The sequence below is a fragment of the Girardinichthys multiradiatus genome, chromosome 22 (genome assembly GCF_021462225.1).
Source record: "Girardinichthys multiradiatus isolate DD_20200921_A chromosome 22, DD_fGirMul_XY1, whole genome shotgun sequence".
Lineage (NCBI taxonomy): Eukaryota > Metazoa > Chordata > Actinopteri > Cyprinodontiformes > Goodeidae > Girardinichthys > Girardinichthys multiradiatus.
The window spans coordinates 6,196,073-6,213,461 of NC_061814.1; the positions used below are offsets into that span (position 1 = coordinate 6,196,073).

Consider the following 17,389-nt stretch of genomic DNA (forward strand, 5'->3'; position numbering starts at 1 on the left):
ATTTACCAAAAATCTACTGATTTATTTCAGTTTATGATTAGTTACTCCTTACAAAGCTCATAATGAAAAAAAAATGAAAACAACATTATAAGAAAATTTGAAAAACAAAAAATGGAAATAAGTTATTAACTTCAGGGTTTAACCCTAACGTTTTATTTAAAAAAGAATGCAAGCTTTAATGACATACAAGTTGCAAACAGTACAAGTGTTTTAATTGCATTTTTATTACAGTAAGTTTCAAATAGATGTTAGCCATATTGGATTTTAATGTTGGGTTGGTGATAAACCGTTTTTTTAAATGTCTGTCATAATGGTGGTACTTGAAAAACTAGCATTCAGAGGTGGTCCTCAAAAAATTTGTAAAGCCACTGGGCAAAGGCATTGCGCTCCTAAACAGCAGATGGCGCTAATGGAACTTGAAAGAATGACTCGGAAAAAGGAAGAAGGGGCAGTGGTGGCACTTCCGGGCGGGCTGATTTAAAATTAACAAGATGGATTTGTTAAATGCGCTGCAATTCCTGAACTTGAACCAAATCCCCCAAGGTAAGACCAAAATATTCTGTTGTATTTATTAAATGTCGGATATTTGGCATTTTTCCGGGTAATTTGGCTGCGGCTCTTGTTGCAGTTTCCCGGGTTCTGTCAGGAAACCTGCAACGCGATATTAACATGGTCACATTTCTAAAAACCTAACGCATTCTCCGTTTACAAAGGGCATACAAGGCTGTTTATACTTTATTTTATCTGAGCAATGTTTATAAAGCAATACGTGTTTAATGAAAATATGACAATAAGATAAAAAAAAACCAAAACAAAAACACAAATAAGTGAATTAAATGAATAAATACAGAATTATGGTACCTTTGGCAAGCAGACAAAAAAGGCAAAATAAATAGGTTACATAAAAGATGAATTTATTCCATTACTATTATTATTCTATTATCTATTCTGCTAAGTTCTGTTAACTTTGAACTAAAGCTAGTGTTAAAGATGAAAATGAAGCTATGGTTAAATTTTAAAATGACAGAAAATTGCTTAATAAAAAGATATCCTTAGTTTACCTTTAAACATTGCAACCCTCTCAGCCTTCTTCAAGACTTCTTGACCTGCATAAATAGACTACATTTAAGGACACCTTAGAACCAGTAATTACCATGTGATTTCCACTGTTTTCTGAAGATACATCATCTCAAGTGGTTTTAAACAAGCTTCATAAAAATGTAATTGTAGTTCATTTTAATCATCTTTCATCTCTTGTGTTGCTGTTGCGTTTCTGTTATTTTTGTCTCATTATTTTTCCATCATTTCAAACAAATAAATGTTATGGTACAGAATGGGCCATGTAAGAATGTAGCATTTGTTCACTAGTTTAGGAAACAGGCAGTAGAGGACAATCGTTGTTTCCCATTATTAATCAATCCAGTTGGTCCAGCATGACTTTTTCTGTGATTAATGTTGATATTTAAAAATAATGATGATGGCCTTTTTGGATCAATAAAAGCAATGTGGTTTAGAATGCAGTGAAAAATTGTGCTAAATAAATGTTAACATTCAAATTCCAAGCAGAAAAAGGCCAGGATTGGAAGCCAGGTCATTTTTGCTGTCAGGTAACAGTGCTAACCACTGTGTCACTGTGCAGTCTATGCTATGACCAGTCATTCCCAATTTCCTTTAGAATTGTCCTTTTAATTTGTTAACTTCATGTTTGGTTTGTTATTTTTATGTTTCTGTACTTTAATAATTTTTTTATATACAGGTCCTTCTCAAAATATTAGCATATTGTGATAAAGTTCATTATTTTCCATAATGTCATGATGAAAATTTAACATTCATATATTTTAGATTCATTGCACACTATCTGAAATATTTCAGGTCTTTTATTGTCTTAATACGGATGATTTTGGCATACAGCTCATAAAAACCCAAAATTCCTATCTCACAAAATTAGCAAATTTCATCCGACCAATAAAAGAAAAGTGTTTTTAATACAAAAAACGTCAACCTTCAAATAATCATGTACAGTTATGCACTCAATACTTGGTCGGGAATCCTTTTGCAGAAATGACTGCTTCAATGCGGCGTGGCATGGAGGCAATCAGCCTGTGGCACTGCTGAGGTCTTATGGAGGCCCAGGATGCTTCGATAGCGGCCTTTAGCTCATCCAGAGTGTTGGGTCTTGAGTCTCTCAACGTTCTCTTCACAATATCCCACAGATTCTCTATGGGGTTCAGGTCAGGAGAGTTGGCAGGCCAATTGAGCACAGTGATACCATGGTCAGTAAACCATTTACCAGTGATTTTGGCATTGTGAGCAGGTGCCAGGTCGTGCTAAAAAATGAAATCTTCATCTCCATAAAGCTTTTCAGCAGATGGAAGCATGAAGTGCTCCAAAATCTCCTGATAGCTAGCTGCATTGATCCTGCCCTTGATAAAACACAGTGGACCAACACCAGCAGCTGACACGGCACCCCAGACAATCACTGACTGTGGGTACTTGACACTGGACTTCTGGCATTTTGGCATTTCCTTCTCCCCAGTCTTCCTCCAGACTCTGGCACCTTGATTTCCGAATGACATGCAGAATTTGCTTTCATCCGAAAAAAGTACTTTGGACCACTGAGCAACAGTCCAGTGCTGCTTCTCTGTAGCCCAGGTCAGGTGCTTCTGCTGCTGTTTCTGGTTCAAAAGTGGCTTGACCTGGGGAATGTGGCACCTGTAGCCCATTTCCTGCACACGCCTGTGCACGGTGGCTCTGGATGTTTCTACTCCAGACTCAGTCCACTGCTTCCGCAGGTCCCCCAAGGTCTGGAATCGGCCCTTCTCCACAATGTTCCTCAGGGTCCGGTCACCTCTTCTCGTTGTGCAGCGTTGTCTGCCACACTTTTTCCTTCCCACGGACTTCCCACTGAGGTGCCTTGATACAGCACTCTGGGAACAGCCTATTCGTTCAGAAATGTCTTTCTGTGTCTTACCCTCTTGCTTGAAGGTGTCAATAGTGGCCTTCTGGACAGCAGTCAGGTCGGCAGTCTTACCCATGATTGGGGTTTTGAGTGATGAACCAGGCTGGGAGTTTTAAAGGCCTCAGGAATCTTTTGCAGGTGTTTAGAGTTAACTCGTTGATTCAGATGATTAGGTTCATAGCTCGTTTAGAGACCCTTTTAATGATATGCTAATTTTGTGAGAAAGGAATTTTGGGTTTTCATGAGCTGTACGCCAAAATCAAAATCATTAAGACAATAAAAGACCTGAAATATTTCAGTTAGTGTGCAATGAATCTAAAATATATGAATGTTAAATTTTCATCATGACATTATGGAAAATAATGAACTTTATCACAATATGCTAATATTTTGAGAAGGACCTGTTTAAGTGGTGTTACTAATAAGATAATAACTGACTAAAAGCGATTAGATCCAATACAGTATTTCAAGTGTCAAAACATATAAATATATTTTTTTAAATACATTCCTCTCAGTTGTTTCTACAAGGATATCACTCAGGGCTCACTGATTAAGTAAAATAATTACTTTTCAGATTATTATTTTTTTTGTAGATATTTTCAAAGATGTCAGCAGGTTGTATGCAATAAAAGTTTAGCCAATAATTATGTCTAAGAGAGAGACAGCATTACACATTAAAAGACATTGTTAAATTTGTCAACTAAATACTGCTGCACTAAAAGTCTTTTTTCGGAAAACACCCCAGTATTCAGATGTGAAGGCATACAACTTTTATCTGTTATGTTGAAAATAGAGTGAAATATTATGCAGGCTGAGATGGGTTACAAAACATGTACATTTAACTGCAATATATGCCAAGTATTTGACTTGCATTGTGATTTCCAGACTGGGTGGATGCTGTGTGGGACTTGGAGTTCACAGAGAGGAAACCAATAGAAGACATCATAGAGGACAAACTCCGAGCTGGTGGAGAGAAGTCCTTCAGAAGCCTGTACTACTCTTTACTGGATCATGCTGCAGAACAGCAACAGTCTGCTGGCAGGGATGGAGCTTCACAGGTCAGCTAGACTCCTTCTGTTTTACTCTACAACCTTTCTAACACTTCCCTTTGACAAAACGATGATCTGTGATCATGGTTATAACATTGTTCACAGACAGTGTAATAAGTATTTTACAATTGTGATGTGACAAAATGTGAAACAGTTGAAGAAGTATGATGTCCTTCCCAAGGGACTGGATGTCTGAGAAATGCTCTGTGTGCTACATGCAAACACCAGTCTATTGAGCTTCTATAGTGGTCAGACGGCAGCAGTACGTCTTGCTTATGTCCAATGTTGCAGGGTGTCTGGGTGATCCTCGGAGAAAATGGGGTGTCTCTGAAGTCTCTGGTGGCTGTGCTGTCCCACTTCGTCCTTGCAGTGAGAGCCAAAGGGGCCAGCGTACAGCAGAGGGTTTGTGGACTCTATGCAGCCTCTGTCTACCTGCTGCTACTGGGGATCCCAGGTGAGCATATCTGTAAACTTTGTTCAAACAGTGTCAATGTCAATTTTATTTATATAGCACATTTAACAACAACAACAACAACGTTGACTAAAGCACTTCACAAAAGTGTAAGAACAAACAAAACTAGAACTTCAAGCAGTTATCAACGGGTTCCAAGCCCGATCTAGCAAGTCCGCCAATGGCTCCGCCTCTCCAAGCACGCCACGTCAGACGCATAGCCAACCCATCATGTGTCCACCAATTAATATGACTCCATTTTCTATAGTGTCTGATTAGAACTTGCTTGCAGAAGCACTCATGTCTGAATAGCTTGGCCCTTACAATGCATTCTAGGTATTTGATAGTAATGGAGGAAAAATAAAAACAAATTGTCAAGAATACAGTGTCCTTAAATTCTCAAAAATATTGTTAGAGGAAGCATTTCATGACAAAAGTATGATATGAAAATCACATGTCCTTAGATTGATTATTTCTTCAAAAAAACATTTTAATTTCCATTTTTAGGGTGAACAGATCATTTAATGCAAATTTCATAAATTCACAAAAAACCCATGCTATGCCCGAAGATTCTGAATCTATATCTATGTATAAATATAATATACATTGCTTATTGTGTTCCTGATTCAGATAATTTTACAACAAAGAAATGATAAAATAACTTTATACAATATAACATAATTACCTGAATTTAAAAATTCAATAAAAAAATCCATTGTTCATCTACCAATTTCCAAATAATTCTTAGATGACCACAAATATAGAAGGAACAAGATGAGTGTTTATTCATATCTCTGGATTAAGTACTATTTTAACCAAAAATGGTTAACTGTCATTTCCACAATAGTTGCCCATATTCATAAGTACATTAAAAATAATTAGCTTCTAATAAACTTATCAAAACATTATCAATTGACAATGTCTGTATTAGGAATAATATACATTGTTTATCATGTCCCTAAATTTAATGATTTAAAAAATAATAATTTTTACCTATCATTTGATCTATGGTAGTGTAAGGGATTATGATTATTGAATATAAATATTTCTCAAAAAGTATAATAAAAAAAAACATAATTCAGAATTAATACATTTTAACCAAAAATCATGTCTTACGTATAGAAATTAGAGATACACTCCAGAGATCCTCGTAATAATTACAATAATTAATTGTCCTTAATTAATTATTAACCAAAACCATGCTAAATGTCTCAGTGTTATCAACCGTCTACCAAATGGTGGGGAACACTAACATTATTTTGACAGATAATCACTCTTACACAAAATATTAACACCTATGTGACAACAATTTGGACAGATACAGCAAACCTTCTTTCCACAGTGCCATCCTGGATGAGCTGCACTACCTGAGCCACTTGTGTGGGTTGTAGTGTCCGTCTCATGCTACCATGAGCGTGAGAGCACCACCAAGATTCAAAAGCGACCAAAACATCAGCCAGAAAGCATAGGTATTGAGAAGTGGTTTGTGGTCCCCACCTGATGCCTGATAATTTTACCTATTGGATGCATATATATAGTAAAGACAATTTGCCCAAGTACTGAACCCTGTGGTTCTCCACAATTAACTCTGGAGTTTGAAGATGATTTATCATTTACGTGAACAAACTGGAATCTGTCAGACAAATAAAATTTAAACCAGCTTAGTGCTGTTCCCATGATCCCCACAAAATGTTCTAGCCTTTCTAAGAGAATATTGTGATCGACTGTATCAAATGCAGCACTGAGATCTAACAGAACAAGTGCAGACACAAGTCCATTATCTGAGGCCATAAGAATGTCATTAGTGACTTTCAGCAGAGCTGTTTCAGTGCTATGATGAGCTCTGAAACCTGACTGAAACTCTTCAAACAGATCATTATTGTCTAAATGTCACACAGTTGATTAGCAACTATTTTCTCAAGAATTTTAGATAAATGGGGGCGGTGCTGATGGTGTAGGGGTTAAGTACGCGACCATATACAGAGGCTACAGTCCTTGAAGCGGCCGTCCGGGATTCGAGTCCCGGACCCGGCGACATTTGCCGAGTGACTCCACCTCTCTCTACCCCTCTTTCCTGTCTGTCTACTGTCAAAAAATAAAAATAAAAATAAAGGCCACTAGTGCGGAAAAAATATATATATCTTTAAGAATTATAGATAAATGTCTATGTGGAAATTTAAATATTTAGGAGTTGACTCATTTACGGTAACAATCCTCTTGCTGCAGCCATGTTTCTTTGAGACAAAATAAATCAATCAGGTTGTCACAAGTCAAGTCATTACCTAACAAAGTCTTTGAAGAGGGACATATTATGTTCAATAAGCCACATTTAATTGTTTTATTTTTCTTTTCTGTTTGAGTTTTATGTATCTTTCTGAGATTTTCATGGTTTCCTCCTTTTAGATAATTATTTTGATCTATTTAATTTTGGCTGTGGGCAAGATATTGTCTTAATAGGGTAATGGGTGGGTACAGTATAGAAGCTCCAGAGAGGAGTGTTAAACTACGACCCTGCTTCCTGGTATGAACCCTGGGTTGTCAGAGTTTGAGAACTAATACATTTGGCCAGATTCCTAGAAAGAAGAGCTGCTCCATCCAAAATGGGACGGATGCCGTCTCCGGATCAGACCAGGTTTTCTCCAATACTGTTTATACTGTGAAAAATTATTTTGTGTCACCAAAAAAACATTAAACATTCAAACACAGTTATCGTTAAAATATTGGGAAAACAAACAAAATGAACAGCAAAATAAAGATGGTAAATGATTTATTTTTGTGTACATATATTTTAAATTAATATTTTTTTAATGTTTTGCAGGGTTTTCAAAATTAGCAAAGCTATAATACAACAAACTATTTTTATGTTGCTAATATTATGTTCAGACTTAAATACTGTGACTATTTATGATAAACTCCGAACTCTTCAAACACATACTCTCAAAAGACAGTGTGAGTCTGTGAGAATTAAAAGTTCAAGGGAGACAACCCTCTAATAAATATTGGGCCATTGTCCATTTTGACTTGAAACCGGGCTGCTACTACCCCTCCCATTACAAATACTATAGGGTTTCCTGCTTTGCTGGGTGCAGGCAAAAGCCCATGCAAAGGCATGGCCTACTCTCCTTCACCGCATGCTTGAAACACTAATAACTTCAGAAGATACCCATAAAAAGAAAACAAAAATATGGAAACGCCACAACCTAACCCTAACCTTTCTGATGGAACTCAAACTGAACTCAAGTTACAATCAAGCCTCAAGAGTTTGACTCCCCCTATAGTTGCAACACACTCTACGGTCCCCCTTTTTGAATAGGGGGACCACCACCCTGGGCTGCCAATCCAGTGGAACTGCCCCCTGATGTCCATGCGATGCTGCAGAGTCACGTTAGCCAACACAACCCCACAACATCCAGAGCCTTAAGGAACTCTGGGTGAATCTCATCCACCTGCGGGGCCTTACCAACGAGGAGCTTTTTAATTACCTCGGTGACCTCAGCACCAGAGACTGGATAGCCCGCCCCAAGGTCCCCAGGCTCAGCTTCTTCAGTGGAAGACGTGCCGGTGGGATTGAGGAGGTCTTTGAAGTACTCTGCCCACCGACCCACAACGTCCAGAGTTGAGGTCAACAGCACACCCTCCCCACTGTAAACAGTGTTGGCGGTGTACCTCCCTCCCCCTACCCCCAAGCTGCCGGATGGTGGAAAGGGAAAATCATGATGTACTATTCCATAATTTCAACACATCTGCCAAAACCCATACAACTACGGGACTGACAGTTATGTGAATATCCTACAAAGATTACTCATCTTGGGAAAAGGGAAGAGAAAAAAAAGTTCAACTTGATAACTGGGAATAAATCCAAACTACTTATAGGTCAAGGACATATGGTGCTTTCACTGATCTACCATTGAGACTCTGGATTTGATTTGCTTGATGTTAAATTTACTTCTTGGTATTGGGGGAAAAAAAACAATAAAAATAAAGTAAAAAAATCAAAAGTTCTATCTGCTGTTTTAGTAAATATATACACAAATTATAGTCAATGCACACCGGTGTGGTAATATTGAATGTGACTTTCTGTCCTGTGGGTTCTATTGTGTTCTGTTTGGGATGGGACTATCACAGTGAGGCAAATGCTGTCAGCGAAACACCAATCAGTTCAGAAACAAAATCACTACTCCTGCTGGGGGAAAGTCACCAGCTTTTCTCCTAAAACCTCTGCTGCACTACAGACACTGAGTTGAGACACTGACTTTCCTGTCACCATGGAAACAACAATTTACTTATAGTGTATTGCCAAACCAAGTCTGGGTTGCAACATTAGAAGACAAAACAGTAGTTCTGCTTGTGATGTTGCCAAAATAAAGAAAAATATCACATATCCCCACTTTAAAGTGTGCACCCTAACACTGTCACATTTACACAATCTCCTACAACACAACTTTATGCTCACAGACATGAGGGGGAGCTGAGCTGACTGGGACTGGTTTCCTAATTCAAATGCTCAGACCTAAATGGAGACAACAGCAACTGCTTATTGAGAGCTTTATATCTGGGAACTGCAAAGCTTAGTATGCGTTATTTATTTATTTATTTATGTATTTATTTATTTATTTATTTATTGTTTCTCGAAGAGACTGTCATTAAAATTCAATTCAAAAATACTTTATTAATCCCAAAGGGAAATTAAATGTTGTTGTAGCTCATTATGAGGGTTTCCTCAAAGAGCCGTTGTAGATGCTGATGGCTGTGGGCAGGAAGGATCTTCTGTAGCGCTCCGTCTTACAGCAGATCTGAAGAAGCCTCTGACTGAAGACACTCTGTTGTTGTAGGACAGTTTCATGAAGAGGATGCTCAGGGTTCTCCATAATGTTCTTCATTTTATGAAGAATCCATCTTTCCACAATGATCTCCAGAGGTTCCAGAGGAGTCCCCAGAACAGAACCAGCCTTTTTTATCAGCTTGTTGAGATTTTTTAAGTCCCTGGCTCTGATGCTGCTTCCCCAGCAGATGATGGCAGAAGAGATCACACTTTCCACAACAGACTTATAGAAGATATGCAGCATCTTGCTGCAAACACCAAAGGACCTAAGCTTCCTGTAGATGGCTTCACAGTTGCATCTCCACTCTAGTCTGTTGTCCAGGTGAACACCGAGGTATTTATACTCCTCCACCACCTCCACTTCTTCTCCCATGATGGAAATAGTTTTTGACTTATTCCTGTTTCTATTAAAATCTACAATCATCTCCTTTGTTTTAGTTACGTTCAAAATGAGATGATTGTTTCCACACCATGCCACAAAGCGGTCCACCACCTTCCTGTACTCAGCTTCTTGTCCATCTCTGATCCACCCCACGACTGCAGAATCATCCGAGTATTTCTGCAGATGACAGGAGTCTGTCTTGTACTGGAAGTCTGAGGTGTACAGAGTGAAAAGGAATGGTGAGAGTACAATCCCCTGTGGTGCTCCTGTGCTGCTGACTACCTGGTTAGACTCACAACCCTTCAGTCTCACAAACTGTGGTCTTTTTGTCAGGTAGTCTGATCCAGGAGATAGTTGTCTTCTGGAGTTTCTGACAAAGCAAATCAGGTTGGATTGTATTAAATGCACTGGAGAAATCAAAGAACATGATCCTCACAGTGCTACTGGCTTTGTAAAGATGACAGTGGGTTTGTTGAAGCAGGTGTATGATGTAAGTATGATGTAAAGTAAGGTAGATTTATGATATGAGGAAGATGTGATACTTATGAAATCCTCCAATATCATGGAAGCATACATTTCTGATTTCTTTATGTTTTCTGAAAAATTAAAAAGTCTATGAATTGTTTGTTTTGATTGTTAGAAAAGGCTCAATTGTATATAGTTGGATAAATAATGTGTGTATAGTGGGGTACTCCGTGCTGGAGGCATTTCTTTAACATGATTGTTGCTATAAATGTTTGTTGCTTCCAGGAAGCATTGCCAACAAGGTTTTCCACGAGGTTTTGTTGGACACATGTTCTGACCTGACTACACACTGCTGGCCTCAGGAGTCTGGGAGGAAGCGCAAGAAGGACTGCCTGAAAAGTTCCCAAGCTGACGGCAAACGCTCCAAACCACAGCGGAGAGATGCTCCAGAGGTGCAGTACAAAATCATAAATAGGCTAAACAGATAGTTAAAATCTGCTAAGTACATGGAATTATTGTAGTCTGTAAGCCTAAACACTTCGGGGAGTTTTTCCTGCCAAGCATAGAGGTGTATTGTAGCACCTTTTTACGTTTTGGATGATAAGAGTATTTCTGGAAGAAAACTTCCCAGATTAATGAATTCTACTGTAAGTTTTTGTCTCTAAGCACATTTTTCAAAAACATGTTTTTTGTCCTTTTCTCAAGCTTTTTGATAAAAAAAATCATATATTATCACAATCAGATTTGATTGAATAGAAGAGTGTGCTGTTTTCAGACGGAAATGGATGAAGAAGAGGAGGAAGAAGAGCTACAGTTCTCTGGCCAGGACCTGATAAAGATCAGAGATGCTATTGCTCACTTGGTTCAAAGTCTTCTCCACCTCCTTCAAACATTTCCACTCAAAGACAGACCACACATTGCCAGCAACTGTGCCCAGGTAAATTTACCCACATGAACCATGTCCAACAGTGCAACATCTGAGCCGGTGAGCCGGTAAAATATTCCTTTCTTTTCCACAGATCTTCAGTAAGCTACTTTACTTTGAACTTGTGTTGGGGGAGCTGACCTTTGCTGCTCCACGGTGAGTTATTTTTTCTGCCTTAGGCCATATTGAAGAAGGGACATCTTGGAGATGAAAGTGAATTCATATCATTTCTTCACAGGGACGTCTCCGAGCTCAGGAGTGTCCCGGAGATGGCTTTCTATGGCCTAAAACTTCTCTGCTCACCAAAACATGGAGACCAGAAAGAGGTAGGATGCAAACATTATTACAAACTATACACACCACATGCCGCCCTAAGTGGAACTAAACCCCAAATCAACTTTTTTTTGCAGATAAACTGTATAAATTGGGCCTTAAAGTATGGAAGCCAATGTGTCCCAATATACAAATTAAAATGGAAATAGAAATGCCTTTTCATTTTCAAAATGAAGCTGCATTTTTTGACTCATAAAATAAAATTAAAAATAAATCATCCAAACTGCATTCAAGACTGCTTATTCTGTTAATTAAAATGATAAATAAAATAACGTTTAACATTAAACTTGTCCTAACAAAAAGTGACTAAAATTCATTTTTAATTGTCAAATTTGAAAATTAAAATGTATTAACAAAAATGCCTTTTCATTTTAAAGTCATAGCTGCATTTTCTGACCCATAAATGAAACTGCTAAATGATCTTTCAAACTGCGTTTTCATTTTCTTCTTCAAGACTGCTCACTGTGTGACACAACTGAAAAGAGAAAACTAAGAGGAAAATGCATCTTCGTTTTCATGCCCGCCCCTACAAAAAGTGTTCCATAAATTAATTAGACTTCGCAATTCCAAGCGGTGCAGGAGAGTGTCGTCAGTGGCAACTCTTCTTCTCCTGCCCCAGACCGCATCATTACGCAACTTGTGCGTTAGGGAGCGGTGTGCATTGCTCCCGAGATGAAATAGGAGCGCGAAGATTGTGTTCAGAGACAGTGGGAAATCACCATGTCCAAATCTGTACCAGAGCTGCTAAGGGAAGCCGCAGCTGCCCTGGAATGGCAACAAAATCTAATGCTTGTTTTTGCGACTGAAATATAAATTTGGCTTTTGTTTCCCACACAAATAAATATAAAAATTTCCCATTGGGTATCAATAGGCTACTTCTGATTTAAATTTAGCCTGAGGTCTCTTTCAGCAACAGCTTTTACAGCTAATTAAAGCGCTGAGTTTAATAGTTTGGAGATTTAGTTTGAAAGTTTATTACATTAAACTACTAAATAGTAATAAATGCTTTATGCTTACACAGAAATATGTATTATGTAATAATGTGTTGGACCACTTGTTGCTGAATATTGGACTACTTGCACAGACACCAGGCCTCCTGCTGCTTTCGGCCATTTTGTATCCAGGACATGGCGGCTGATATGACACTCCCCAAGTCTGACGTCACAAGACGCTATATAGGAAGGCGAACATTTTTAAAACTCGCTTTCCAGCTGGCAATCTTGACGGGGTCGCCACGCAACTGGAGCGTCCTTGGAAGTAACAGAGATCCCACGTGGAGTTTTCAGTTATTTCTCTCTCTCGTTGGCCAACGAACAATTCATAACTGAGGTTTCTGGACTAGGAAGGCCAGGAATTTCACTTTGCCGATCGAAGACGTGAGTTTAACACGTAACTAAAACACGGAGTTTGAGGAAACGAACCGCCATCGTGTTTCACCCCTAGTCGACTGCTGATGGTCAGATCCTATTTTTTCCTTTTCGTCAAGAAGACCAAAGGACAGGACTGACCACTCTCTTGGAGTGTAACTGCGGACGCGCACAACACTCAGCCCCCCCTTTTTCTCCCACTCGCGGACCCAGAAGGAAACTTCACCAAGTAAAACCCATCTTTTGTTTAACCTTTTAATTCTTTATTAGAAGGCCTGGGCAGGGTCAGAGGTTGTAGAAGCGATCAGAATTGCTGGTTAGGATCTCATGTGTTCTGAATGATATGCGCATGTAACCTTGCTTATTGAAACTTTGATGTGTTATTTTGATATCGGGATCCGCCGCGGTCCTAGAGCTGCTTGTGTTTACTATCTGAGAGTCAACGCGGGTGCGTTGTAAGACTGGACTGTTAAACGACCTCATGGTAAAATTCTCCATTTCCCCTTTGTCTTCAATCTCACTGTGCTAGCTTGCCGCCAAAAGTTAGAATCCTTTGTGCTCAGGAGTTGGGGGGAAGTTTTATGATCAGAAGATCATAAAGTACAGTCGGAGCTGCGCCCCAACCCCCCACCACTCGCCACCACACCACTTTTCATATTCTCATTTCCTTCTTCTGTTTTTGCCATAAACTGCTGGTTGATTCAATACATACCCACTGCCATTTGTTGAATTTTGCTTAGTTAGATGTGTTACCCCTGTGTTTGTAGAATTTTGCATGTTAAGTAGGTGGAGATTAAGAAATATTCACATAGATAAAGAGAGAGCGTTTTGTGTTCATTGTGTGCGAAAGTGATTCGTCAGTCAAAAAAAAGGATTAACGTTCCACACGTTTCGGCAGAAACGGTCCATTAAACACTGACATCTCCGGCAATAGTTATTAATTATTACGGAGTATTTAACGGTTGTAATTGTCAAAGGCGTTGAGCCGCAATTACAACACCAGAAACATCTCTGGTCTCGATTCATAAATGAAGATTTTGGTTAGGAAGTTGATTTTGTCAGATTATGATTTGTAATTATAATTATTGATCAAGATTAATCGATCAATAATCATAAACCCAACAAATGTATACATAAAACATTCATGTGCTTCAGCTGATACCAGGAAAGTCAAGTCCTGAGAAATTCAGCAAACGATTTTAGTAATACATGTATACACATACACATACACATACTATTGCATGTAGTCACATCCACTGCTAATACAAAAGTCCTGATGAACTTTGTAATATAATAACATCATGACTTCATGAAATTCAAACATACCTTCAGACATGTGTCCCTGATGGATTCAGAGGGATGTGGTGGAGAGATTGAGCAATCTCAGGTCATCTGCTTCATGGCATCTTGATGGATCCGAACATAGTGGTGGACGGCTCCTCTCTGTTCAATGCAGGACAGAGAAATTTTTAAGATCCTTCATTTCTGCAGCCATCAGACTTCCTTCTTATCCTTGGCCTCTTTTATGCTTTTTAAGATATTTTTTCGGCACTAGCGGCCTTTATTTATTTATTTTTTGACAGTAGGCAGACAGGAGAGAGGGGGAGACATTTGGCAAATGTCGCCGGGTCCGGGACTCGAACCCGGGACAGCCGCTTTGAGGACTGTAGCTTCTGCACATGGTCGTGCGCTTAACCCCTACACCATCAGCGCCGTGCCCCTCTTTTATGCTTTGTAAAAGCAAAATGTAAAATGCTAATGAAGTTTGTTGGGTGCCTGAAAACTTTGAATACACTACCATAGACCTGAACTTAAACAAGTTCAGACCCAACTGTGTGGGACTAAATAAAGCTGCAAAAGGGACAGTGAAAGTTTGTGCAGCAGGTCCTGTATCTGTCCAATATGGGCGAGATTTTTCCGTTCTGGAAGATTATATGCAACTGAAAAAGAGAGAGCCTAGTTAGTCCAAGTTAAATAACTTAAACATACACAGTAACATAAATATTTACTGAAATATAAACTTTTGGGCATCTCTCAATGAACCTCTGGGAATTTCTTTCAAGACTCTTTGGAAAACCATTTCAGGTGACCACCTCATCAAGCTCATGGAGAGAATAACCAAGAGAACAAATCAGGAGGGGACACTCAGGTTGTAACAGTTCGTCATATAACCAGTGGGTTGTCCGTTCGAATCCCCGTTTCATCTGTCTCAGTCGCTGGGTCCCTGAGCAAGACCCTTGGCCCCAGAAAGCTCCCCGGGCGCCGCACTGTGGCACCCCACTGCTCCCTAAAATGATGGATTAAAATGCAGATTTCAATTTGTGAGATCAATAACGTCTAAGTTATTATTACTCATTATTATTATGTTTACTGTATAATTCCATGTGTGTTTATTTACAGTTTTGATGCCTTCAGTGAGAATCTACAGGTCCTTCTCAAAATATTAGCATATTGTGATAAAGTTCATTATTTTCCATAATGTCATGATGAAAATTTAACATTCATATATTTTAGATTCATTGCACACTAACTGAAATATTTCAGGTCTTTTATTGTCTTAATACGGATGATTTTGGCATACAGCTCATGAAAACCCAAAATTCCTATCTCACAAAATTAGCATATCATTAAAAGGGTCTCTAAACGAGCTATGAACCTAATCATCTGAATCAACGAGTTAACTCTAAACACCTGCAAAAGATTCCTGAGGCCTTTAAAACTCCCAGCCTGGTTCATCACTCAAAACCCCAATCATGGGTAAGACTGCCAACCTGACTGCTGTCCAGAAGGCCACTATTGACACCCTCAAGCAAGAGGGTAAGACACAGAAAGAAATTTCTGAACAAATAGGCTGTTCCCAGAGTGCTGTATCAAGGCACCTCAGTGGGAAGTCTGTGGGAAGGAAAAAGTGTGGCAGAAAACGCTGCACAACGAGAAGAGGTGACCGGACCCTGAGGAAGATTGTGGAGAAGGGTCGATTCCAGACCTTGGGGGACCTGCAGAAGCAGTGGACTGAGTCTGGAGTAGAAACATCCAGAGCCACCGTGCACAGGCGTGTGCAGGAAATGGGCTACAGGTGCCGCATTCCCCAGGTCAAGCCACTTTTGAACCAGAAACAGCGGCAGAAGCGCCTGACCTGGGCTACAGAGAAGCAGCACTGGACTGTTGCTCAGTGGTCCAAAGTACTTTTTTCGGATGAAAGCAAATTCTGCATGTCATTCGGAAATCAAGGTGCCAGAGTCTGGAGGAAGACTGAGGAGAAGGAAATGCCAAAATGCCAGAAGTCCAGTGTCAAGTACCCACAGTCAGTGATGGTCTGGGGTGCCGTGTCAGCTGCTGGTGTTGGTCCACTGTGTTTTATCAAGGGCAGGGTCAATGCAGCTAGCTATCAGGAGATTTTGGAGCACTTCATGCTTCCATCTGCTGAAAAGCTTTATGGAGATGAAGATTTCATTTTTCAGCATGACCTGGCACCTGCTCACAGTGCCAAAACCACTGGTAAATGGTTTACTGACCATGGTATCACTGTGCTCAATTGGCCTGCCAACTCTCCTGACCTGAACCCCATAGAGAATCTGTGGGATATTGTGAAGAGAACGTTGAGAGACTCAAGACCCAACACTCTGGATGAACTAAAGGCCGCTATCGAAGCATCCTGGGCCTCCATAAGACCTCAGCAGTACCACAGGCTGATTGCCTCCATGCCACACCGCATTGAAGCAGTCATTTCTGCAAAAGGATTCCTGACCAAGTATTGAGTGCATAACTGTACATGATTATTTGAAGGTTGACGTTTTTTGTATTAAAAACACTTTTCTTTTATTGGTCGGATGAAATATGCTAATTTTGTGAGATAGAAATTTTGGGTTTTCAGGAGCTGTATGCCAAAATCATCCGTATTAAGACAATAAAAGACCTGAAATATTTCAGTTAGTGTGCAATGAATCTAAAATATATGAATGTTAAATTTTCATCATGACATTATGGAAAATAATGAACTTTATCACAATATGCTAATATTTTGAGAAGGACCTGTACAATGTAGATAGTCAAGAAAATAAGGAGATCCATTAAGTGAGAAAGTGTGTATATATATATATATATAACTATGAATTAACATGTGGAATTATATACTGAACAAAAAAGTGTGAAACAACTGAAAATATGTCTTATATTCTAGGTACTTCAAAGTAGCCACCTTTTGCTTTGAGTACTCCTCCGCACATTCTTGGCATTCTGTTGATGAGCTTCAAGAGGTAGTCACCTGAAATGGTTTTCCGACAGTCTTGAAGGAGTTCCCAGAGATGCTTAGCACTTGTTGGCCCTTTTGCCTTCACTCTGCGGTCCAGCTCACCCCAAACCAACTCGATTGGCTTCAGGTCCAGTGACTGTGGAGGCCAGGTCATCTGGCGCAGCACCCCATCACTCTCCTTCTTGGTCAAATAGCCCTTACACAGCCTGGATGTGTGTTTGGGGTCATTGTCCTGTTGAAAAATAAATGATGGTCCAACTAAACGCAAACCGGATGGAATAGCATGCCGCTGCAAGATGCTGTGGTAGCCATGCTGGTTCAGTATGCCTTCAATTTTGAATAAATCCCCAACAATGTCACCAGCAAAGTACCCCCACACCATCA

General features: G+C 39.5%; 1 protein-coding gene across 2 annotated transcripts in view; it reads left to right on the forward strand.

The window, feature by feature from the left end:
- The first annotated feature begins 404 nt into the window (after positions 1-404).
- Positions 405-17,389, forward strand: part of ncapd3 (non-SMC condensin II complex, subunit D3) — a 66,151-nt gene continuing 49,166 nt past the window's right edge. For both annotated transcript variants that reach the window (XM_047352476.1, XM_047352478.1), the window contains exons 1-7: positions 405-543; positions 3,845-4,017; positions 4,300-4,462; positions 10,414-10,580; positions 10,904-11,065; positions 11,148-11,209; positions 11,292-11,379. In XM_047352476.1, the coding sequence (XP_047208432.1) occupies positions 492-543; positions 3,845-4,017; positions 4,300-4,462; positions 10,414-10,580; positions 10,904-11,065; positions 11,148-11,209; positions 11,292-11,379 (867 nt within the window). In that variant the 5' untranslated portion in view covers positions 405-491. The remainder of the gene's footprint in view (positions 544-3,844; positions 4,018-4,299; positions 4,463-10,413; positions 10,581-10,903; positions 11,066-11,147; positions 11,210-11,291; positions 11,380-17,389) is intronic.